Source organism: Ailuropoda melanoleuca, chromosome 13 (assembly GCF_002007445.2).
Source record: "Ailuropoda melanoleuca isolate Jingjing chromosome 13, ASM200744v2, whole genome shotgun sequence".
Classification (NCBI taxonomy): domain Eukaryota; kingdom Metazoa; phylum Chordata; class Mammalia; order Carnivora; family Ursidae; genus Ailuropoda; species Ailuropoda melanoleuca.
In genome coordinates, this window is record NC_048230.1 from 59,618,101 (window position 1) to 59,643,448 (window position 25,348).

The following is a 25,348-nucleotide window of genomic DNA, read 5'->3' on the forward strand; positions in this document are numbered from 1 at the left end:
ATCCCTGCCTCTCCCAGCCCTCCCCATTCCGCCCCCCCCACCCCGCGCTTACCCTCGGTACTCGATATACTTGTAGATGAGCCCGGCAATGAGCATGGCCACCAAGGCGTAATACCAGGAGCAGATAAACATGAGGGCCAGGCAGAGGCTCATGCCCAGGAAGGAGAGTGTCCTGGACAATGGGAGGAAGACCCAGCCTCTGAGCCCTGGCAGGACTGTCACTGGAGCTGGGGCTCAGACCAAGAGTGAGATAGAGCAGGGCCTGTGCAAGAACTGGGAGGTCTAGGGTTGCTCGGGTCTGGGGAAACTCACACCATCATCTCCATGCGCGGCACCACGGGGATATGGGACCCTCTGGATGAATGAGCAGCCACAGACAGGGCACCACCCCAAGCCGCACCCAACTCCCAAGTCAACACACTGCCTTGGCCCAGTGCCTTAGAGTCTGCCTGACCACCCTGCCAGAGGGCTTCCAAGGCAGACATCCCTGGAGAGTTGTAAGCAGGATCTCCCGGTAAGAATGTGCCCCAGGAAGAGGGGACTGGCAGAGCAGGGGCACTGAGATGGGAGTCGGGCAGCCCGGGGTCTAGTCCAGGTATGCCACAGTCTTTCTGGGTGATGTGGGGCCAGCCCCTTCCCCTCTTTGAGCCTGTTTCCTTTCTGTAGAGCCAGTATGGTCGTTCCTGCCCCGTTTGCCCCAGGGGCAACTGTAAAGTAAAATGACCAGAAGAGCCCCAGGCTCCGTATTAGAAGCATCTTCTTACACTAAGCCCTGTAACACTCATGGGGGCCCCATGAGGTCAGGGCAGTTGTCACCACCACTTCATAGCTGAGGAAACGGCTGTTTCCTCCTCCAGACTGCAAGATGTTGAGTGTGATGCACGGGGAGGGAACGCAGCCGAGACCGTAGATGACCAGGTCGTATTACTATCTGTGATTCGAAGGAGACCCTCTCCGGAACCTTTCTCATGCTAGTCGGGCTACAAAAGCTGGAGAAATGGGCTCCCGATTTAATTTGGGATCCTTAGACCTCGGGGATGGGCTAGGTTGAGGTGGGGGTTGGGGTGGAGACGAGAGGTGGTTCCGTCAGGCAGGGAAGGGGACAGGGCACCCACCAGTGGTAATATCGAAAGCGTGGCCTCCAGTTGGGCGTCCTCAGCAGTGTCTGCACCGCACAGGCCAGGTTCACAAACATGTAGCACATCAGGAAGAACCTAGAACACAGAAAAGCCCCAGAAGAGACAGAGATGCAAAGGGAGGCGGGAAGAGAAAGGGAAACATAAAGAAAGAAAGGAGGAAAGAGGATAAGCAATTGGGGAGGTGGTCAGATCACGTTCTGGTGCTTAGGAAGGGATTCAAAATCCCCTTACAACACACCCTGATGCACGTGGGCATGAATCTCCATATAACAAAAGACAGACTGTTAAACAACTGGGTGTGCTATCCAGGGTCACAACTGGAGGATCCAGGCAGAGAGACACCCCCTCCACCCCCAGAGCTGATGGGGAGGGCAAGAGGCCAGCACGCACATGGAGAGGATGGGGGCAACCTCGTCGAGGGATGCGATGAGGATGCCGATCTCACAGATGCAGGCAGTCAGGAGCAAGGCCCATGTTGGCTCTCCATTTGCTTTGCCGTGGCCAAAGACCTGGGGACAGAGCCACCATCATAGAAGTCTCAGATCCTAGAGCCTTTTTGTCTCTCTTTTCCAGTCTTGGGGACTAGTGCAACAGAGGCAGGATTCCCCTAACCAGTGAGGAAGTAGGGAGAGGATGCTGTATTCCTCACCCTTTAGGGGTACCCAAGGGGATGCCAGGCTTTGGCTGTGTGTCTCCCACTCTGGCACTGGTACCTCAAAGCAGTGAAGTTCGAATGGTCCCTTAAGGGGAAAGGAAGTACCTGTGGGACAGATGGAGAAGAGCTACAGGGGCCAGCAAGGGGCCATGACTGCGTGCTCCATAAATCTTTTTTTTTTAACACCACAGAGAGAGCCACACTTTTCTTGCCCTTTGGCTGTCTCCCTACCTGATCACTTCGCCAAAAGAGGGCCATTTGTTTCTCCCCTAAGAGCAGACAGCTCTGCCCAAAGAGATGGCACTGCTATGGGCCAAATCCCAAATAAGGCACATCCATTCTTCTTAGTGGTAGTGCAGAGCGGAAGGGCCCCAGGGGGCCTTGGCTCACTGGGTGGCCTCCCTGGGCAGTGGCTTGACTGGCTGGTGCAGTGGATGGGCTGTTCTTCCCACACTCTGCCCCCCACTGACCTGCAGGAAGGGCACTATGCCATCCCGGGAGATGGCCTGCAGCAGGCGTGGCGCCCCCGTGAGGCTCTGCAGCCCAGCCCCACAGGTGGAGAAGAAGGATCCGATGACAATGACCCAGGGGGACGGCCAGGCCAGTGTGCCCACCACCAGATTGCCATTCACAGCTTCGCCAAACCTGGAATGAAGGGACAGGAGATGCAGGGTAAGAAATGCCGCCTCGATTTCCAGGGCACATCTCCTACACCAACCTCAGGACCAGCTGTATGCCCACCGCAGGACTAGGCTCTAAGGGAGCAAAGGGGGAGACAAAGCTCCTAACACCGTGGGCACTTTCTGTCTGTGTGACCTTGGGCAACTCATTTAACCTCTCCTTGCCTCAGCTTCCTCAGTTGTAAAAAAGAACCATCATAAACCTATCTCATGTGATTGGTGACAAGGTAAAAGGAGATAACACAGGTAAAACACTCAGCACCATGCCTGGAACTAGATGGTTAGAGTGATTATAGTAAATGGTCAATTGTGTAATAATTATATTAATCCGGCAAAATCTCTTAGCTTGTTAGAACCTGGGTCTCCATCTGAAAAATGGGGTTCTGACTTAATTTTAAAAATTTTTTTAAAGAAAATAAAGTACAATTAGAAACAGATTTGTAGATTTTTAAAAAAAGAAAAAGATGAAGAAGAAGAAGGTCTGTTTTTCTCAAAGAAAAAAAATAGGGTTCTGACCTCATTGTGTGGTCACGATCGTGTGGTGTGAGAATCAAAGAAAAGCATTTTCTAACAACGGCACTATCTTAAATTGCAAGATGCTGCCTCGGTCGGTGGAGAGAGCCCTGTGACTGCAGTGTGCAACCAGAGCTATGCTCGCATGGGCCATAGCTGAAGGACTACAAGAATCAGATGAAGGGTATTACTGGTTGACCTGCTGAATCCCTTGCAATCCTGTGGGAGGTCTATGATTAAATGAAATAAGTGGAGATTAAGTTGCCCTCAAAAGTGAATACGTGTAATATACGCAAATGGTCTATTTGGCCAGGTCACTCCCCTGCTTAAAACCTGTCAAGGGTTCCCCGATTTTCTATAAAATAAAGCTCTAATGTCCTGGTACCAAAAACCAGGCTTCCAGGACTGGCTCTGGCCTCATGACCCCATTCCCCACCTTACAGAAGCCAGGACAGCACCATGAAAACTGACTTCTGTGGCCAGACCTCCTACTTCACCCTGCTGGTGGAGCGTGCCCACACCTTTCAAAAGAGTATACTCCAGAAGCTCTGAATTGCTTATAACTACAGGCACCCACGTGCACATGCGTGCATGTGTGCGCGCGCACACACACACACACACACAGACACACACAGCTGTTTCTCTCCTCTACCTTTGTTCATGCTGTTCCCACCGCCTAGAATGCGCTTCCCACTCCTAGTCACCTAAGGAATCTCTATGCAACATTTAAAGTGAGAAGGATAAATGGAGAAATGTGTATAAGGCACTTCCAGCATCACCCCCTCCTCCCCAGCCCCCTGGGGACTGGATTGCAGTCTCCTGCGTACTACCAGAGCCCCTGTACTTTACTGTGTCCCATTCCTGCTGCTCTGCTTTCCAAGTCTGTTGTCGAATATGGTTACCAGCCCCCAAAGAGCTCCTTCAGCACAAAAAACGTGTTATTTATCTTTATTCCCCCCTGCCCAGAGGTCTGGACAGACCAACACATAGACGTTTAGGAGATGTTAAATGGGTTAATAGATTTTAAAGGAAAAAAAAGGAAAGTAGTATTATTCTAGAAAAGAGAGAGAGAGAGAGACACCATCCAAGCTTCTAGAGCAGGATAAAATATAATATAAGAGGGTGAGTTTGCAAGCAATCCCCTGTGACCTCCCTCCCACAATTCCCTCTTGCACAGGCTCCACAATCCCTGCTGGGTCTGTTTTCCCAGAACTTGACCCCCTAAACCCACCACCCAGAAGAGGATCAGCCCTGATTCCCTTACTTACTTGTCCCGCAGGACAACCCCCTCAATGCAGGCCCCGAACAGAACAACAGAGCTGATATCTGCAGCAGAGGATGAAGGAGAATCCCCGGGGTGACATTCCCCTTTCTCTCCCCAAGCCAGCCAGCTGAGGCAGCAGCTTCAGCTGCCCTCCCTCCAGGCTTCCCTGCCCAAGGTGGTCCCAGCCCAGCAGTGCAGGATACAGACAGCAGAGGTGGTGGCAATGGCCAGGATGGTTCCAGTGGGAATTGACTTCTGGGCATCCCGTAGGTCCCCCGAGCGGTTAGAACCAGCCATGATCCCTGTGAATAGAGGAGGAGCTAGGACAGGGTCCAGAGGAGACCAGACAGAACAAGAAGAAAGGACACCAGGCCCTGAGTCCGGGAGCCTGGGATCTAGTCCTGGCATAGCAACTGGTGTGAGAACTTGGGTATATGACTTGGCTCTTCCTGGACTTAATTCCCTCATCTGTGCAATGAGAGCCAGATTGTTGGCTCCCGGCTAGGTGATGAGATTGTAGGACTAAGAAATTCCCCACATCATCATTGACTTTCTCTATCCATCAATCCCAGGCAGAGTCCGCCCCCTCTGAGCTCCCCTTCACCTGTGACTGAGGGGAAGTAGATGCCAACCAGCAGGGTGAAGTAGGAGGTCATATCGCTGAAGACATAAGGATGGTCCATGTCAACAGGGGTGCTCTCCGCCAGACCCACCGAGGGCATCCCACGCCTCTCCACAATCACCCCTTTGGTCAGGTAGGAGCTCCAGAGGTTCTCTGTGGAAGGAGACAAGGTACTCAGGAGGAAAACCGGCAGTCAGGGTGCTAGAGCTCTAGCGCCAAGGGGTGGGGTGCACAAAAAAGAAGGGTCAAGGTCAACCACTTCTCACTCCTCTGGGGGCCTTGGCTCTATATTATTTCCACCAACATTTCCTAAGCTCCAGCTTTGGGCCAAGCCATGTGCAGAAGGCCAGGCCATGGGCAGATCTAATCCTTGCCCTCAAATAGTCCTGTCTAGTGCAGTAAAAAAAAAAAAAAAAAAAAAAAATATATATATATATATATATAAAGACCTATCTCAGACTGATTCAGTACATCCCAAATGGATCTTAGTGCCCAGCCACCTCCAACCAGCTCCTTTTTTGTATCCCTTATCTCAACAAATGACACCACCATCAATTCAGACAGCTTCATGTTGCCCTCAACTGTTCCCCTCCCCATCTCCATTTCAAAACCATCTCCAACTTCTGGCCATTATTCCTTCTACATATTTCTCAAATATGCTCCTTCTCTCATTTCCAGGATTCCCCCACTTCTGTACTACTGGCATTTGGGGCCAAACAATTCTTTGTTATGGAGGGCTGTCCTACAGCTCTGTAGAATGTTCAGCAAAAGCCTGGTTTCTACACATCAGAAGTCAGTAACAACCATCTAGTTGTGATAGCCACAAATGTCTCCAGACATTGCTGCATGTCTCCAGGGGGACAAAACAGCCATGGGGGAGAACCACTGCTCCACTCCCACTGACATCACTCCATCACTCTAGGTTAGAAAACCACCATCTCTCACTTGGACTCAGCATCAGCCTCCTCCTGGATTCCCTGCCTCTGTTCTCTTTCCCTTTAACCTCATCCATATTTGCAGCCAGAGTGAACCTTTAGAAATGATGAGCTGACCATGTCCATCCCTTATCTGAAAACCCTTTGGTGGCTCCTCATTGCCCTCAGGACATGGTTCAAATGCTTCAACATGGCTTCCAAGACCTGCCACAATCTGGCTTATGCCAGCCTCTCCAACATCATTTCTTGCCCCTCTTTCCTTTGTACGTTATGCCCCAGTTATACCAAATTATTTGTGGCTGGAAGGACACAGTGTGCTCTTCTCTGTCTGCATGCTTTTAGGCAAGCTGTTCTTCTGCCTTAATTCCTTTATTCCCCTAGTATAACTCAAAATCTCTTATTTTTCTTTCAAAACCCTCCTCAGATGAGTCTAGGAAGCCTTGTCTTGCCACCTTATACACATGACAACTCACTCCCTTGTGAGGTCTCTGTTCATTAAATGCACATCTACTCATATAATAATTTATTTGCTAATACATCTGTGTCTCCCATTAGACTCCTTGAAGCCAAGGACCATGACTTATTTATGTCACATTCCTGGCACTTAGCACAGTGCTGGACACTAAGTAGATGCTTAGTGAATAGTTGTTAAACTGATGACTTTCTTTCCCACTAGGTGGTAAGATATTTGAAGGCTCCCTTTCACCTCTATTCCTCCATGATGCCAAGGACAGAATATGGCCGAGAGTAGGTGCTCAACTAAAACCAATTGAATTTAAGTGAATCCCAAGGAGAGTTCCTTAATCCTGACCGTTTAACCCACAATCCCTATAGTGTTCCCTGGACACCAGCCCTCTTCCCTCCCCCAGACCTTTGATGAGGCCACTGGCAGCGCCAGGGATGCCCTGGATCTCCGTGACATTGTTTCGGGTGAAGTACTCATCACAGGTGGCGTTGAGGAAACGGGAGGAACAGAAAAGGCCCCAGAGCCGTGTGGTCACCGTCTCATTTCCTTCCCAAGCCAGCTTGGCACAGACATCAAAGCCATGGCGAGACAGTGTGCGGTTCCCCAGGAGGCAGATCCTAGGGAGAGAAACAAGGGAGGAAGATGGGGGAGGGACATAACCCTGCCTTGGCTTCACAATAGAACCACCGGGGAGGCTCTAAAAAAACACAGATCCCGGGGCCCCGTATCCACAGACTCTGATTTAATTGGGATGGAGCCCAGAATCAGTGTTTTTTCAAAGCTCCGCCAAGTGATTTTAATATGCAGCCACCCCAAAGAAGCACCGTTTTTTGTGCAATGCTATGTTTCAGCACCATGGACAGCAGTCTCTGTGCGTCATCCTGGCAGTGAGCTGTAGGGGGATCTGTCCTTAAGAAAGAGGCAGAACCCACAGAGATCCGAGCCCCTAGACCCTCTCTTCTGTGATCTTTTACATGATAGAGAAGGTGTCCAACACTAATACATTGTCCTATTCCAGGAATTTGTCCCCATCGAGGAAATGTTTCCCTAACATAGAGAGTCATCCCTTCAGAAATCATTCCACTTGGTTCTTCCTAAGTCCACCCCACCAGCAAGCAGTTGACCCTCACAGGGAAAACTCTGCCCACCTCCAGAACACATTACTCCACCCTGCAGAGATTTCCCCCAAACCAGGAGAGATTTTCCCTCCCAAGGGAGGTTGCTCTGAATCCACAATCACTCAGATTCTGAGAGATGAGGAGAGGGAGGTTGGCAGAGGCTGGCATCGCAGACCCTGAAACGGAGCCAGGGAGGAGAAGGACAATGTCTTAGGCTCAGAGCAACAGCACTTACGGGAAGTTGGGCGGGTCGAAGGCAGATTTGATGACCCCGGCATAGATGGCCAGGATGGAGAGGATGACACAACCCAGGAAGACAAGGGCAAACTTGTTGACATACTTGACTCCCACAAATACCACAGTGGCCATGCAAGTGAGCACACAGGTGCCATACACACGCATATTGTTCAACATGGCTGCTGCCTCCCCGCTGGCATCTTCTGCCTTAAAAATGGCCATAGCTGGGAAGAGGTAAGCCTGTGGAAAGGGGGCAAGGAGGTCAGGTGAGTGACACAGCAAGAACCAGCTAAGAATCACCCCCCAGGATATAACCCAAAGTGCAGGAAGCTCTTTGGAGTAAAAATATCCTCATCACATCATATTTACAGCAGCATAAGACTGGAAATGACATCCACTGATAGAAGGAAATGGGATCATCTGTATTCTTTTTGCCCATGTGTATTTTCTAAAATTTCCATACCAAATATTAATACATTTATATTCTTAGAAAAGTTATTTTCGCTTGTAAATGATATTTACAAAGGGAGTTTCTAGTTATTTAGGGAGACCTATAGAGTTCTATTTTACAAAGACAGAATACAATATCACACAGTAAAACAAACCAAAAAAAAAAAATAGAAGGAAATACACCAAAATGTTAATGGTGATTTTCCTTGGGCAATTATTATTTCTCTTTTTACATTCTTTGATATTTTTCCAATTTTATGCAATGGGCAGAATTGCTTTTATAATAATTTTTAAATTATTTAATCTTCTTAAGTCATGGAAGTCTATTATTATCTTCCCAGAATTTGGCTCCTTGGGTCTTTTATGCGCCATCCATCCTCCCTGTTCCCATACTCGTCTGTTCTGCCCCCAAACCAGAAGCTGCATTTTTTACTTCCAGTTCTCCAAGACAGTCTGGTAGAGTGGACAAGCACTGGCTTTGGGGTCAGAAAGGCACAGGTTCATATCCCCTCCACATGTTCCTTAAAATCCCTGAGCTCTGCTTTCCTCATCTGCAAAACAGGGACATTATTTAACTCATGGAATAGTTGTAAGGATAAACCAAAATGATAAATTTCAGGCCATGGAGCCTGGATAAGTTAGGGGCTTGGGAAATGTCAGCCCCACTTTCTATATACCAGGGAACCCTCCTCAGCTCCCACCTCTTCCTGGAGGGGCAGGAAGAGCCAAGACCCACATCTGCAGCCTCTCCTTCAAATACTGCCCAAATCTGACTTCTTCTCATCAGTCACTACTCCTAATAGGTCTCTTCACTCGGGCCCCTCATATCCTTCTTCTCTTTTGCAACCCACTGGTCATCAGCCCCGGACAATGAACATCCACAGAGAAATCAGCACAGTCCAGGCACGTGGAAGGCAATCACAAGATGCAGCTATTGTGTAACATTAGTTTTGTTATTTCTACCATGATTTTACTCTTTTTTTTTTTAAAGATTTTATTTATTTATTCGACAGAGATAGAGACAGCCAGCGAGAGAGGGAACACAAGCAGGGGGGAGTGGGAGAGGAAGAAGCAGGCTCATAGCAGAGGAGCCTGATGTGGGGCTCGATCCCATAACGCCGGGATCACGCCCTGAGCCGAAGGCAGACGCTTAACCGCTGTGCCACCCAGGCGCCCCACCATGATTTTACTCTTATCAACCCACCTCTGGCACTTGGTAGCTAAGTGACCTTGAGCAAGTCATGTCACCTCTCTGAGCTTCTCATTTGTAAAATGGGCATAATAATACTTAATCCTTGTGAGGATTCAAGATAATGACTGTAAAGCAATTGGAACTCTGCTGAGAGCACAGTGGGTGCCCAATGAACGACAGCTGTTCATGTTACGTAATTACTGTATCTTGTCTCCCCAACTTTAAAGAATCCCCAACTGGATTCTTTAAAGACTGAACCACATCTGACTTCCTTTTGGCCTCACTAAGTGGCTTGGACCTCTCCCTAGGAGGTCTCCAGGGAGCATTGGTTAACGGACTGACAGTCTGGAACCCCACACCTCCTCCTTGGCCCCTCTCACCAACAGGATTTCGATGGTGCCCAGGATGTACATGGCCCCAGCAAAGGTAGTGCCCAGGTAGAAGCAGAGGCCCACGGCGCCCCCAAACTCTGGGCCCAGAGACCTGGAAATCATGTAGTAGGAGCCGCCAGCTGCAGAAAGAACTTGGTGTCAGTGAGAAGCTCAAGGAGGGCTGGGCTGCCGTTGGGGGCGAGGGCGCTCAGGGACAGAGGTGAGAAAGGGGTTGTTCTGGGCCTCACGCTTTACAGGCTGCAGCCCTAGGACTGGTGGGAGACTCAGACAGCCACTCTGAGTGGATTTTGCTGTACTAATTACCATGTTGCTAATTACCATGTTGCTAATTACCCTTCTAAGGAGGTCATGGCTCCGAAAAATAGGATGACAGAGAGGAGGGTCTCAGGCAAAGGGAGATCTTGCATTGCCCTGTTCAACTCCATAAACTGCTTCCCTCCCTTCCCCTAAATACCGCTGCCCCCACCTACGCCACCAACATCACAGCCCAGCCCCTAGCTTTGCGGTATTGCCTCTCTTGGTCCTGACAGCCCAGAAAGCCTACAGCCCTGTCCCTCCCTCCAACTATCCAGGCCCCCCTCCCAACCATCCAGGCCCCTTTCCCCTCCAAGAAGCCCCATCACATACCAGGTACAACACCGTTGGTTGCAATTGCACTCATAGAGATGGCCGTGAGCATTGTCTGTGAGGAGAGAGATCATCAGAGTGGCAGCTAGGGTGGGGGCCGCAGTGCCCTGGGTAAAGGCCAAAACTTATACCCCATAAACACCTGCCAAACCCACAAGTCCTTGCTGAGCTTCTCCCTGGTCCTGTTCCAACTTCTACTCCTGCCAAGTCCTTCTTGTCAAGAAAACCTCTTATTCACCATGCACATGGAAGAATCACAAGCTACTTGTGCTCATCAGAGAGCTCTGGAAATCCCAGCTTGGCCTCTGACCAGCTGTCTGACCAGGGCAAGTCACTTCACTTCTCTAAGCCTCAGTGTATTTATCTATAAAATAGGTGCACTGTATTCCTGCCTAAATCATAAGCTGAATCCGATCCTCAGCAGATATGTGACAAACGCAGACCGAGGGACATTATACAAAAGAACTGACCCATACTCTTCCAAAGTGTCAATGTCATGCAGGACAGAGAAGGAGGAGCTGTTCCAGATTAATGGAGGCTAAAACGAGCTCATAAATGAATATGAACGTGATCTTGGATTTTCTTCAGTTACCGAGGACGGGATTGGGGCAATTGGCAAAATCTGAGTAAGGCCTGCAGCTAAAGCATGATTAAGGTGTCACTACTAAGACATCATTAATGTCTCAATGTTAGTTTCCTAATTTTGGTCATTGTACTGTGGTTATGTAAGGGAATGTCCTCGTTTTTAGTAAACACACGCTGAAGGATTTAGGATAAAGAGGCATCATGTCTGCAACTTGCTCTCCAATTCAGGGGGAAAAGGTACTTACAGACAGGATGGAATAAATACGATAATATGTTAACATTTGTTCTATTCTTGCAAATTTTCTATATGTCAAAATTATGTCAAAATAAAAGTTAAAAAGAAATAAAATAGCGTACTAGTGTCAGTCCTGGCTACCACACACGCGGAGATGGCTCTAGGGTCATGTGTGAGGAAATGGAAACCTGACAAGAAGTAGGTATTTCGTGAATATTTGATTTTCTTAGGCAGGATGGAAAGGATTCTGTTACAAAGCTGTTGTGACAAGCTCCCCTTTTTTGTGAGCCTGGGCCGACCAAAATGTTAATGACTGTGGTTTTTGAGGTGGATTTGATTTCCTTCGGTACGCCCATTTTTTTCGTCAATGAATCTGCATTACTTGTGTAATTATACACACACACACATGCACACACACACACACAGATCCAGGTGAAACCTGGTTAGTGGCCATCGGGGACCAGCCTGTGAGGTGCAGGAAGGACCAGTCAGACCTAATTTACTCTCAAAGATCATACGCAGTGGTTCCTATAAAAAGCTCAGGTCTCATGCATCCTCTCCTCCCTCCCCCCACCCCAGGTCCCTGCTCTGCCCCAGCGGTCATGGGGGAGGGGAGGAGGAAGGCATCACTCACGCAGGAGCAGCAGATGAAGACCATGCAGAAGGCCTCCATGATTCCTGCGATGCCCACCACCCATGTGAGCCGCAGAAAGAGGATAACACCGAAGATGTTCTGTAGACACGGGAGGTACACGCCCATGAAGGTGCCCATGCGAGGGGCCTGCCAAGGAGGCCAGCGTCAGTCCCTGCAGCCCCTCATCACTGTGAAGCCCCAGACCCACTCCTTCTCCCCATTCCCCATCCCCCACTCTCCTCCTTTCTCCACGCCCATCCCTTCATCCCTCTCCCCTCCTCCTTCCATCTCTATCCTTCCTCTCCCAACCCTCCCTCACCCTCACCCCCTAACTCCTAGCCCTCTCCCTCCATCATCCATCCCTTCAACGGACACTCTTTGGTCTCCCCATCCTTTGTCCCCTCCACCCCTCTCCATCCCATATCCTTTTTTTGCCCCAAGGCCCTCACCTGCACTGGTTTCTTTTTTCCACCCTCATTGTTTTCTGCCTCTTCATGCTCCCTACTTCCTTGGGGCAGGTTGGTGTAGTTGGCCAGGCCACTGAGCAGGGAGGACACCATGGGGCTGGTGTCCATCTCCTCCTGTGGAGGGGGGGTGGCAGTGGTAAGACCCAAGGGCCTAGGGAAGGGATAGGCGAGTTACGTGGTAGGAGGCTGGGAGAGATGGGGGCAAGGAAGTCAAACCAGTGGGACTGGGATGACATGGGGAAGGAGGAGGAACAGGCACAGTAAACAGGGAAAGGGGATGGCGGGATAAGGAGAGGGAGTAGCAGGGGTGATGGGAAGGAGAAGCAGGTGGACCTGAGAAGGACATGGAGAGGAGGACACCTCCTGAGGAAGGAAGGGATGGCATATAAATGGGGAAATGAATAGGGGGCAGGAGCACGCCAGCAACCCACCTCAAACAGAGCCATGTTCTTGCCATCGTACTCCCTTCCCTTCTCTGTGTCAGTGCTATTGATGAAGGGGCTGCTCTCCTTGGGGTTGCCATCACCTGGGAAGGCAGAGGAGTCAGGGGTCTGGTACCAGCTGGTTGTCATCCCCCTGCCTGCACATCCAGCTGTGTGGCCACTTGAACTCTCCGAACCTCCGTTTGCACATTGTAAAGAAACAGAGCTAACAGTGTCCCACTGCGGGGTTTTGTGGACAGCACATATAAAGAGCCCAGCGCACTCCCTGGCACATACTAAGTTTTTAATTAACATGTGAGTACTTCCTTGCTCTTGGGGGTCCTTCTTTATTCACCAGGGCACCCTAGACTCCCCAGGTTCCCCTCCTTGACCATACCTGGGACCATGCTGGTGTTGTGGGGTGGAAGCATGCTCTGTCCCAGAGGCAACGATAGAAAACACTACAGCCGGAGGCTCAAAGGTTACTCCACCTCCTGGAGAAGTGACCCATTTGGCATCTCCTATGCTCCTCATGCATCTTCTATCAACAGAGATTCACTGGGTCTCTGCCATGTGCCAGTACGGCCGTGGGGAGGGAGGCGGGGCAGTCAACACAGACCAAGACACCATCCCTGCCCTCAGGGAACCCACAGGCAGGAGAGATAAACCGGTATCCAGGAATTTCCAACACAGAGTGGTAAATTCTGTGATAAAAGATGAACGAGGGACTGTGGGAATACAGGAGAGGCATTCTGCCTAGCCTGGGAGGTCACGGAAGGCTTCCCAGAGGAAGTGACGAGTAGGCTGAGAACTGAAGGATGAGTAAGAGCTAGACTGGGAGGGAGGCGGGAGGATGTTCCAGGCAGAGAGAACAGCATGTTCGCTGGCCCAGAGGGGAGAGTGAACAGAGTGGGTCAGAGATGCTGAAAGAAGTTTGATCTGGCTTGAGTCTGAGGAAGGGGCATGAGGAGAGGGGCTGAAAGGTGGAGACTGACCTATGAAAAGATGAGCCTCAGAAGGTGTGGGCTGGGTCCTTAAATGACTAGCAGACCATGTTAAAGATTTTGGCCTTCATCCAGGGGACAATGGGAAGTCATCGAAGAGTTTTACGCAAAGAAGTGCCATGAACAGAGTCATGTTTTAGAGCAATCACTCTGGCCTTTAGATGAAGAATACAGATGCTAGTTTGAGACTTTCAGCAATCCAGGCAAGGGCTGATGATGACCCAGACCAGAGCCACGCAGGCCAATGGGCAGACTCAACAATTACTGGCACATATTTCTATGACAGATGTTTGGGGACGTGGGAAGAGGGAATCTAGGATAATGCCTGGGGTTCCTAGCATAGGTTAATGGGTGGGTGATGGTGCTATCTAATAAATGGGGAAGAGAAGAGACCAGGGGTGGGGAAGATGCTGAATTTGATCGATGGTAAGGCAGAATAGGACACTCAAGTAAATATGTCCAGAAGCCACTTGGATATAGAGTCTGGGGTCCAGGAAAGGCTGGGCAGAGAAAAGATGAGGGTAACCCATGAGAATATGTGGAGGAAGTGTGTGAAACTGTGCATCTGGATGAGATCACCCAAGAAGAAAGGCTCTTGGGAATCTAGGAGAGATCCTTTCATAGGGGACCCCCACAGGCACTTTACCTTGGCTTTGGCCAGCACCCTTTCTCAGTTCCAGGGCTGAATCCCAGTAGCAGATATCTCTTTGGACCCTGGGGAAACTCCCCAATAAACAAATCCCAAATGAAGTTGAGGCCCTATGTATTCTGAATTTCCTATCCCCTCATCTCCTGTCATATCTCTCTCCACCTCCATCTTCCCAAATCCTCCCCCATCCTTCTCCTCCTTACCTCCTGGAATCCTCCCTTAGTCACCCAGCCAGGGTCCATCCCTAGAGCACGACCTGTTACAAATCCAATCTCATCCTGACTCAAAGTTGTGGAAGGGGGAAGTGATGCCTCACCGGCTCAAGGGACACCCACCACCTTCTTCTGCCACCACCTCCACCTCATCCATCAAGCCAGGAACTCCTGAGCCCCAAACAGGGGGGGCACCATCATCTCTTCCTTCTCACATATGAGTTCCTGGAAATGACAGACCTGTCCCCCCAGTGAGAACCTAGCACATAGGGAAAAAACAAAAAACAAAAAAAAGTCTTTGGAGGTAAATTCACCCAGCCTCCCTTCCTGACCCCCAGGGTCTCCGAAGAGCTGTCTGGGGCCAGAGAACAGAAGAAATAAAGGAGACATGGGTTCCTCCTCCTTTAAAATGGTGACAAGATGCTTCATATTCTCACCACACTATGGTGGGAACAAGAGGGTTTGAGGGGGATGAGAACAAATTTCTTGATGGTTAAGGAAAAGGGCTGGGGTGAAGATTTAGGCTCCAGTCCCAGCTTCATTGGCTGTATCGACATGTTTGTCGGGCAAGTCACTTAAACTCTTTAAGCCTCAGTTTCCTCCTTTGCAAAGGGATAATAATTGTGCTTAGCTCACAGGGCTGTCCTGGGGATTAAGGGAAATAATGCCAATTGGGTGTGCCGGGCACATAAGCGGAACTATTGCTGCTATTACAAGTACAAATATTATTCATGTACGTGGTGCCCCACTCAGCCCGGGCTCCCCATCCCATACCCCTCCCCAAGTCCCAAGGTTTATGGGCCCTGTCCCCTGTGGGTCTGGGTCCCTCTCCTGGCGGCTTCCGCTCGGGGCCAGAACCACCGGACATAAGAACCCCTCCCCTCTGTCTTTTCCGCCCCCTCCCAAGCCCCTCCTCCTTCCTGGGGTCCTGCGGCGCGTGCTGGGCGGCAAAGGGGGCGTCCTGGCCCGAGATCCGGCTACTAGGCAGCCCCGCGCCGGTCTCCATGACGACCGCGCGGGCAGAGAGCGCAGCGCCGAGCCGAGGCGGCCACGCGCCCGCAGCCGCTTATGTAACGCGACGCGCAGCGCGGAGCCAGGCTCCGGGCCGGATCCCAGCTAGGAGCGGAGGGCCGGGGAGAGGGCGGCCCCAAGGCTGGTCCTGGGTCCCGCCCTTCCACCCGCCATCTGGACGGGACCCCAGGCCGCCGGCTTCGTCTGCCGCGGGGTGATTTCGTCCCCTCCTGGGAACGGCCGGCGCACTGGTTGCGGGGAGAGGGGCGAGCTTCAGGAGTTCTCAGAAGAGCAGGGGGAACTCGCCCTGATTCCCCAGAGCCAGGACGCAGGCTGATGGTTAGCGGCGAGCGGCGCGCGCGCGAGAGGCAGGGCCAGACTGAGGCTGAGCCCTTCCCGGGGAGGAAACAGGCGAGCAGCGCGGGCTAAGGAGCCTCCCCCGTGGGCCTGGGACCAGGCCCGGGGGAATCCCCAAGCCAGATTGGGGTAGTGGGGGAGGGCGTCAGACCCCAAAAGGATAGGGGTCTTTTTTAGTCCAAAGGGTTCTTCTTTAGTCCAGAGGAGCTATTACCACCACCCTGAGGTCAGTACCCAGGTCCTCACCTACATCCCCAAGAACCTAAGATCAGAGATGGCAGAGGCTCTTGGTCTGGTAGTCTCTCTTCCCTCAAGCCCAGCAGGTCCTTAGGGCACCCTACGACCATCTTTGGGCATCGCTGGGAGTCTGCCTCTCTCTGGGACCCCAAACATCTGACCCAGGTCCTAGCCACTCTAGTTCCAGGTCCTAGACCCTACACAGAGAGAGAAGGTCTCCAGATGGGCCCTCTATACTCAGAGTCTAGAAATTAATGGGGAGTGGGTAGAACCGAAGTGAGTTCCTAGTTTGACTCCTGTTCCACACATATAGATGCCTCTTTTCTAGGCCTCCTGAGATCCCATGGAAAACCCAAGGCCCAGAAAGGCACAAACCTCAGGATAAAGAAAGCAGGAGCTGGGGGATTGGACCATACCCAGTGGCTGGGGGAAGCAGAGATTATCTCTCAGGCTGAGCCCCTGTCCTCAGAATGGAGGCATCTGAAGGGGATCCCAGATGGCAATGACCCCTCCCCCCCCCACACACACACAACTCGTTCCCCGGGCACCGCGTCGGGATGCCTGGATCTGCCGCAGACTCGACTTTGCCAAACGCTCTTCCCCCGTAGCCTAAGCCTGCTGGGGAGGGGGGAGGCTGCTGGATGAGGCAACCCCAGGGACACTGGGGAGATGGACGAGCTAGCTGGCCAGCCGGTGGTTCCGACCCCTGTATACCACTCAACCTCGGGGAGGAAAAAGGGGTCTCAGACAAAGAATTGGGGACTCTGGTGTCCACAGCCTTCCCAAGCGGCCACTTGGCTCTGACTTGGATCCAGGATCCGGAAGACTTCAAGTCTAGGCTCCCAGTCCCTGGAAGACCCCTATCTTTCAGTTCTTGGGGCTCTTTGGCCATCCTCCGGGGAGGTCTGCAAGAGTCTCAGATCAGAGGGTCAAGCAGTGCCCAAGGGAGCGTTTGAAGGCGCGGAGCGCAGACAGCGGGAGCGGGAGGCGCGCTAGTGCGCAAGGGACGCAGCGCCGCTGGAGGGTGGGGGGTGGGGGCGGCTGACAGCAGTGATGGATGGCTGAGACCGCTGGGGGGCGGCGGGGGGCCTGGGAGCCCAAGGGGGTGGCTGGCCTGGAAGACCTCGGAGCAGGGAAACCGTGGAGGAGGGCGGCGGAAAGCAAGAGCAGCGAAAGGACTTGCTTCAAGCCCCTGGGCTCCTAGCGAGTCTCCGCACCCACCGCAGCGCGTCCGCAGTGTCCGCGCCGCGGCGCCGGGGATTCAGCCACTGGGACCCCATTCCTGAGGCCTCACTGGGGAAGCTAGCAGAGCTGACTAGAAAGGCTCCCCCTTGCCCCGCCCTGGAAACCTCACTGTCATCCCAGGGTACCGAAAGGAAGGGTAAAGAGGGAAGAAAGGAGGGTGATCTTGCTTCCCGTCCTGAATAGGAACCCATGGGTACGCTAGAGGGAGAGGAAGATTCCGCAAAGTAGAGTCGAAAATCTCCGGAGGAGGTACGCTTCAGTCTGAGGTCGGACCTCGGGCAGCTTTGGGGGAGGGGGCCCAGACTGCACCAAGTGTCCCCTTAAGGAGACATCACAGCCCGGACGGGGGCTGTCATATGGCTCCAACCCCCCATGGGCACCTTCCCCCCACCTTTCAGCTGGAAGTCTCAGAGCGAGGGACTGCAGCAGACTGCACCCCCCACCCCCTCCTCGCGCCGCCGGTCAACGCTCTGCGCCAGGACGCCGGGGTCCCTTCTTGGGGAAAGGAACCCTCCTCCCGCCCGTCGAGGTCCACGTCAGCCCATTCTAGCTCTCCCACCCCCTTCCCACCGCCTCCCCCGCTTAGCTAACCCACGTCTGCCCCCGGGCTGTGGGCAATGGCAACCCCTCGGCCCCCAGCCCTACCCCGGGCGCGGCGCATTCCAGCACCTCGGACAGCGCCTGGCGCATTCCAATGGAGTAGGGCTCCAGGCCACCCCGGGCTCCCAACGCCCGGGTCAGTCCCAGCCTCTTCTCTGAAGGAGGCGGCCCCCGCTCTGCCTCTAACCCTAGAGCTGCCTCCTCTCCTCGTCGCCCCCTCCCTCGCCGCCCCCGGGCCACTGCTTACCCGGGTTGGCTCCCCCATCGCCGTCCTCGCAGTCCGTCAGGTTGTTTAGCATGGTGGCGGCGCGGCGCCGGGCCCGGGGATGGCTGCTCCGCCTCGCCCGCGCCCCTCTGCCCGCCTTCGCCGCTCTCTCGCTCGCTCTAGCTCTCTCTCGCTCTCCGCTCCACGGAGGAAGAAGCTGCAGTGCCCGCCCGCCCGGCGCACACACACTCGCACACGGACACACGCTCACACCCGCGCGCGCCCCCTCTCAGCGGCGGCGCTGCTCACCTCATCCCGTATGCAGGAGGCGTGAGCCACTGGCGGGGTTTTGGGGGGGAGCGCGAGAGGGAGGAAGAAGAGGAGACGAGAGGCGGGCAGAGCACGCCTGGAGGCCCCCTCGCACGAAAACCGGGGGCTTGCACGGGTGGGTTGGAGGGGTGCTGCGGCGGACGGGGGCCTCGCCTCCCACGAGCAGACGCAGCTCCGCCCGCCCCCCACTCCCAGGCACAGGCGGGGCCGGCACGTGGGCAGGTGCCATCCCGCGCCCTAAAAATAACGGCAGGGAACTAGGTCGCGGCCGTGGGGAGGCGGCCCCGCAGCGGCTGCCTGGCTGGGGGTCTGGGGTGACCCCTAGGGGGAAGGCGAGGAGTACTGAGGCGGCGGGGTGGGGCGCCATGTAATATGGGTCTCTGGGGAGCCTGTCTGCAAAGCTGGGGAGGCCAGCCCGGAAGAGGAGCGGAGAACCAGACCCTTACCCAAATCGCTGCTCACGAGGTTGGAACCGGGGGTGTCTTGAGGCCAGAGCCATTAACTGAAGCACTGTGCTGCCCCCAGGGGTTCAGGGTCACTGGGCTGAACTGTCTGGCTCATCCTGTCTTAAAACGGGAAGAGTGGAACCTGAGGAGTTGCAGTGAAGCCTCTCATTGTGCTTAGACTGAGTCCTAGCATCTCACCCCCAAGACAAATCCCAGGAGTCCACAGACACGGACCCTCTGACTGTAGAATGACCCTGGGAAGGAGATGCGGTGAGGAGGAGAAAAGACAGCAGTGAGATTCCAGGGATGGCTGACTCCACTGGGGCTGGTGCAGCCTCAAGGGAGGGCAGGCTGGTAGGAGGCTGGCCAGGGACAGAGTGGGGGAGGGACAAATGAGGCCGCCTGTTGGTTTGGGACCAGATTTTCTCCCGGGGGCGAGAGTGTCTAATCCCCTAATCCAGGATTGCTTTCTGAGGATTCCAGAGCCAGCACGCTCTCTGGGTCCCTCCTCCTCCCCTGACACCAGTCCCCCAGAAGCTTGATTGTCCTGGGACCTCTTTGGGACAACCCCTAGAATCCAGACTTGAGCCAGCAGTGGAGACATCTCAGGAAGAAGCATCAGAGATTTGGACCCTGTCTCTGGAAGATCTAAACATCCAAGGGTGAGAGCAGGGGAAATCCAAGGGGAAATCATTTTCAGACTCACCCTAGCCCCCACCACTGGCCCTTTAAGTTTTAGGAGAGTTCCAGGGTTGGAGAGGATCATATCAATCATCTTATCTAACAAACAACTTTCATCTTACAGATGAAAAAGCTAAGGCCCAAAGAAGAGAAATGACAGCCTATGGACACAAAATGCCAGTGAATGGCAGGATTTGGTCTAGAATCCAATTTGCTTTATTCTAGTTTAGGACTCTTCCTCACCATAAATTCTTTTAAAAATTTGCCCTGCCTCCAACAGAAGGGACAAGGATAGAGTCAAACCAAATTGCTCAGCCATCTCTGATTCTTGGCTAATGAAAAGGGAACAGGGAAGGGTCTGAGGTGAGCTCTTTCCCTTTTCTTGTGGTCAGGCTTCAGAGGTGCAGGATTGAAGTGGCCCCTCGGCTCGCAACCAGAGGTAGGCCCAGAAGATCTTCAAGGCTCCTAAAAGGCCGGCCATATGACTACAGACCCCATTCTAAGACATGACCTTTCAGAGCCATTGACAGCACCCTCCGCTCAGAGTTCTTGCACACAATTATCAGAGGCTTCAGATCAGGTCAATCACAGTTTTTGGCAGCTGACTGCAAGGGGCTTTGGAGGGATCCACCAATAATGTATCACTGTCACTGGGTTTTGTGGACACTGGAAGGACTTGTTAGGATGGAGAGCTAGCTATTCGGACAAGGTGTAAGAATTGGTCTTCTTGGCTTTCCCAGGGAGAAAATCACACACACAAAAGAGGTGAGATGAGTTTGGATTAGTGACAAGGGTTAAAAAGATAGCAGGGGGATAGACCCATGTTTGGGAGTTTCTAAGCACTCCACCACCTCCACACCCCACCGTCACCACCACTTGCAGCAGCAACATGGTTTTCCACTACTTCGGAGAGACAGGTAACGTAGCAAAATGTGTCGCATGTTTGTCTGAGAAATGCTGTGAAATAAATTAAATGCTGAGATTTTTTTTTCAGCAATGTCAGATCTGGGATGTTCCCCTGGAGGTATTTCCATTCATTTGTGGTCCAGAGCCCTGGCCACTCAGGGACTCAGCCCACCCACAGGAGGAACCTAGATCCCAGGGGAGTACAGGCAAAGGCCAGAGTGATTCCTCTTCCCCTGGGTGCTCCATCTGCCTTCCCTCACCAGAGTTCCTATCTCAGAGGGCATCTGGAAATCAAGACACAGTGAAGATATCCTGTCCTCTGCCCCCAAACTCTGTATATCCCTGGGAAAAATTAAGTTCCTCTTTCTGGGCTTCAGTATCTCCATCTGCAAAATGAAAGTGTTAGGTCGCATAAATCCAAGGGACTTCTTCCCGCTCTGAAAGCTCTTGGTGCTCTCTCCATTCATCTCAGACTAAAGCCATGGAGCCCTCCCTGAGGAGCCCAGACCAAGTAAGGAGATGGCCCCAGGGGGAGACCCTACCCTTTCGATTCACATCCCCTACCTCTCAAGGAGACTGGTCCCTATTCCGGCTTCAGGCCAACCCTCTGCAGTGAAGCTTTGGGAAAACACCATTGCAGGCCCCTCCTGCACTGCCAGCCTGGCCTTGGCCAGGAAGGTCACCAGTAAGGTGACCCTCAGCTCTGAGCCCCAGGAACATGGCTCCCAGCTTAGCATCCCAACTCCACCCAGAGCCCTAGGAAGATCTAAGGCTGGGGAAACTCTCCCATTCAAGCCACACAAGAGGCAGAGCTAAGAAGGTCCTGTTTCTGAATTCTGAATGTCTAAAGTTCACCCCCCTCTCACCTTATGCTTCTCAGAGAGAAAAAAATTTCAGGGAAGCTGCCCAAGTGTCAGGACGTGGGAGCTGGAAGAGACTTTAGAAATTATTTTTTGCCACCCCTCATCTACGGGGAAATTAAAGTCCAGAAATGAAAAGGTACAAATTTTCTTCATGGGGTGAACTTGTGGCAGACTGGGGACTAGAATCCAGCTCCCTGACCTCCAGCCCAGGACTCCAACCACTGAACCAGGATATGAAGCTGTTTGGAGGAAGCTGGGGCCACCTGACTGGGTCTTCTTTCCACAGGAGGCAGACACAGTGTTCCTCCTTAACCGCTCAATCCCTATCCATCCTTATCTGCATATGATTACCCCCCCCCCTGCGACCTAACACACCCACCCCGGCTCTGTCTTCCTGGAGCCAAGGCCCTGAACTCCCTCTTTCACTCCTCTCCCCAAATTACATGCCCGTCCTCCAGACCCAAAACCCTCGCAGTGAATTGATGAGCCCAGCGCACAGCACACCCCACACACACAGTGCTCGCCGCAGAGCACGTCAACCACCATCGTCTCCGTGGCAACCAGGGGCTTAATTAACAGGCTGCAGCCCTGTCACCATGGCAATGGCACCCCAACAGCCCCCCATTCCCCTACAGATTCGGCCCGTCTTTCCTCTTTCTCAATCTGGACCCCCTTCTCACGGAGCCACCCCCCACCCCCACCCCACCTGGAGAGCTGGTACCCGCAGATCGCTCTGGTTCATTGAGAAGAGGGGAGGGGAGGTGAGGGGGATGAGAGAGAGAGAGAAAGAGAGGGAGAGCAGCCCGTCACCATGGCAACTGCAGCCCCGTTCATAACCAGTTTGTTGCCATGGAGATTCCCGGGGCTCACCTTGGGCTGAGGTACTGGGCAGTGAGGCTCTGAGTCCCGGCTTGAGGAGGGGGTGACTGGAGAACACCCTGAACAGACTGGAGATCTCCAGATCAGATGTTTACACCAATAACTCAGTGTCATTCTTCCCAATTTACAGATAGAGAGACTGAAACATGAGGTCTGGGTATGCGGGAGGCAGAGAACTTCACCCTTCTAGATCATCAAAGAATCCTATCATTTTTATGGCTAGCATGACCCTCAGATAGCTTCCTGTTCAACTCCTTTATACTACAGATGAGGAAATTGAGGCTCGGACAGGGAAAGCAACGTGCCCAAGGCAACACCACAGAGCCTGAGTTAGAGCGTGGATGGGCTATACAGTGGTCTTGCTCCATTCCCCTGGCATAAGTCAGCTCCTTCTCACTCGTGGGAACACATCTCAACTCCTGTTAGTCTTAACCCAGACACCAGGTTCTTTCCAGTGCCCTGTCTTGCTCCACCAGAAACTGAGGCACAGTGGGAGGTGGTATAAAGGGATGTGGGGGGGCGCCTGGGTGGCACAGCGGTTAAGCGTCTGCCTTCGGCTCAGGGCGTGATCCCGGCGTTATGGGATCGAGCCCCACATCAGGCTCCTCTGCTGTGCCTGCTTCTTCCTCTCCCACTCCCCCCGCTTGTGTTCCCTCTCTTGCTGGCTGTCTCTATCTCTGTCAAATAAATAAATAAATAAAATCTTTAAAAAAAAAATAAAAATAAAGGGATGTGGGAATCGCTCAGAGTGGTACCAACTGGCCCCAGGTGCACTTCTATCCAGCCAAGTCATTGTCAACCTCCCCATAGTACAGAGGAGGCAACTGAGGTATGGGGGCTGCAGCCCAGGATTCATGGTGGATTCGAGGATCAGCCTCCGACTTGCTTCTTTCACCCCCATCAGTTGTCAGTTACGTCCCCACTACAGCCAACCCCCTGGCGGCAGGAGGCACTTCCAGGGGCAAACTCCACTCTCTGGGCCCAAAATCAAAGACAATGCTCATACCCAAGTGACCTGTCAACCCTCTCCCAACCCTTCCCCACCTTCCACATGCTGCCATTTCTCCGCATGGGCCTGGGTGAGGACGGGAGGTGAGGAACACCTCTTCTTGGGGCCATAGGGCTGACACAAGAACAGCTGTGGGAAAGAGATCACCAGACTTCGGTTCCTCTAGGGAGCCCTTGTCTACTTCCCCATGCAGTGACTGCCAAGGAGGAGGGGCTGGAGGTACCTCTCAGGACCAAAGAGGTTAAAAGTCACCCAAATCATTCTCAAGGTGAAACTTCTAATAAACTCATGCACACAGGCACGCAGCCCACAGACAGACCCAGGAATACACACATGCCCATCAACAGACTGGAATACAGTGACACATATAAGCACTGACTCACTGTCCGTCCCACAGGTCATCAGAGCTCATGGGGGGTGCTCCTCCCTCAAGACACACAAAGACACACACGCACTATTTCTGCCACAAGCACACAACATTCTAGATTCACATGCAGTTTGCACCCACACTTGCACACCCCAAACTGGGAGCCATATTTTACTTCCACATGCAGGAGCTTGGAAATGGGAATGGGAAGACCTATTGATCACCTAGGAATGAGAGAGAGGGCCATCTTATTCTCGGGCCAGGGGCTGGGGAATGGGAGGAGAGAAGGCAAGGGTAGGAGAAGCAGGAGCTTATAGACACTGCCTCTCTTGTCTGACGAACATTAAGCATCTACCAAATGCCAGGCTGTGGGCTTGGAACTCGGAACACTAAGATAAAAGGATATGGTCCCTGCTTTTGAGTGGCAGGAGCCACACAAGTAAATAACTTCCATCCACATGTGCTCTCATGGTGCAGTGGGTGGGCGGAAGAGGAATGACGGCCTCTGCCTGGAAGCAAGGGAAAGTGAAAAAGGTTTTCAGGAGAGGTTAAATGAACCATAACCTACAGAGTGAGTAGGAGTTTCCCTGGCTAATGGAGGTGGGAAGAAGAACATGGACCGGTATGCCCGGGAGCAGATGAGGAAAAACTTTGGACGACAGACTATGGCGTAAGCCTTTATCCTAAAAGCGATGGGGAGCTTGTGTGGAGGGTGGTCAGGACAGGATCAGAGGCAGGCAGACAGGTGAGGAGGCTGTGGTGATGGCCGGGGCCATGTGAGAAATGATGGAGGCTTGTACCAAGGGATGGTGACCAGAAGAGAGAGATTCAGGACAGATTCAGGATTCGTTTTGGGGGTGGGTTGGCCAAGATGTGAGAATCAATTAGATCCGGTGGGAAAAGAAAAGGAAGCGTTGAGAATAGCTCCTGGAGTTCTGATTTTTGAAACTGTAAGGATGGAAAGGACGTTCATGAAAATGAGAAAGGAGGCAGTTTATGGGGAAATATGAAGAATGGAAGGACCCCAAGAAATCCAAATGGCCACGTCCAGAAGGCGGTTGGTTCAGGGGCCTGAGGGCCTGCGGAAATCTAGGTCTCAGTGTGGTCATCTACACAATGAGGGAGTTCGCCCAAAAAATTCCTAAAATGCCCCCTCCAGGGCTGTTGGTGCTTCGTTTTGCTGCAGAGTGAGCTCACCTGCGGCTCAGCAGCGACCCCTGGCGGCCCGGGGAGGCTATTCCTCCTCCCCGTGCTGGGGCCACTCCAAGCAGATTCGCAGCGTTTCTTCCAGACCTGAGGGGCGCAGAGTCAGGAAGGGGACCCCTGACAAGTGCCCCCTGCGGAGGAGACTATGAATGCATCCAGGATACTAATTCTTCACCGAAAGCTAGAGGGATCCTTCACCTCCCCTCTTCTGTACCCTGCGTGTAACTTCCATTACAAGACAACAGCAACGGGGCCTCGAGGAGGACGCCCCCAGTCTAGCCTGAGCTTGCTCCACCCAACCCTCTTCTGGAGCTGGAGCAGAGGGGCTTAAGTGGACCCCCAAGGGTCGGGACTGGAGACCCCACAGAATCCTCCCAAGATCTAGCTGCCCAAAAGTAACTTCTCTTTCTCCCATCTTCCCGGGATGGGAGGCGCTGTCCGCGACGTCTCCAGGGAGGCCGAGGATTGGAAGATCCTCCAGGCCCCAGTCACCTGCTGAGACAGCACC

At 52.9% G+C, this 25,348-nt stretch overlaps 1 protein-coding gene across 4 annotated transcripts in view; it reads right to left on the reverse strand.

Moving 5' to 3' along the window:
* The window catches only part of SLC12A5 (solute carrier family 12 member 5), a 37,097-nt gene that overhangs the window by 10,997 nt on the left and 752 nt on the right, over positions 1-25,348 (reverse strand). For 2 of the 4 annotated variants that reach the window (XM_034641039.1, XM_034641037.1), the window contains exons 2-15: positions 12,643-12,737; positions 12,194-12,325; positions 11,745-11,891; positions 10,291-10,345; positions 9,652-9,782; positions 7,628-7,869; positions 6,680-6,891; positions 4,856-5,026; positions 4,455-4,553; positions 4,256-4,313; positions 2,265-2,439; positions 1,530-1,648; positions 1,116-1,214; positions 53-172 (exon numbers count right to left, since the gene is read on the reverse strand). In XM_034641039.1, the coding sequence (XP_034496930.1) occupies positions 53-172; positions 1,116-1,214; positions 1,530-1,648; positions 2,265-2,439; positions 4,256-4,313; positions 4,455-4,553; positions 4,856-5,026; positions 6,680-6,891; positions 7,628-7,869; positions 9,652-9,782; positions 10,291-10,345; positions 11,745-11,891; positions 12,194-12,325; positions 12,643-12,737 (1,855 nt within the window). Of the gene's footprint in view, positions 1-52; positions 173-1,115; positions 1,215-1,529; positions 1,649-2,264; positions 2,440-4,255; positions 4,314-4,454; positions 4,554-4,855; positions 5,027-6,679; positions 6,892-7,627; positions 7,870-9,651; positions 9,783-10,290; positions 10,346-11,744; positions 11,892-12,193; positions 12,326-12,642; positions 12,738-18,195; positions 18,574-25,348 lie in introns of those variants that run through there. The other 2 variants (XM_034641038.1, XM_019808834.2) reach the window with 2 other exon arrangements.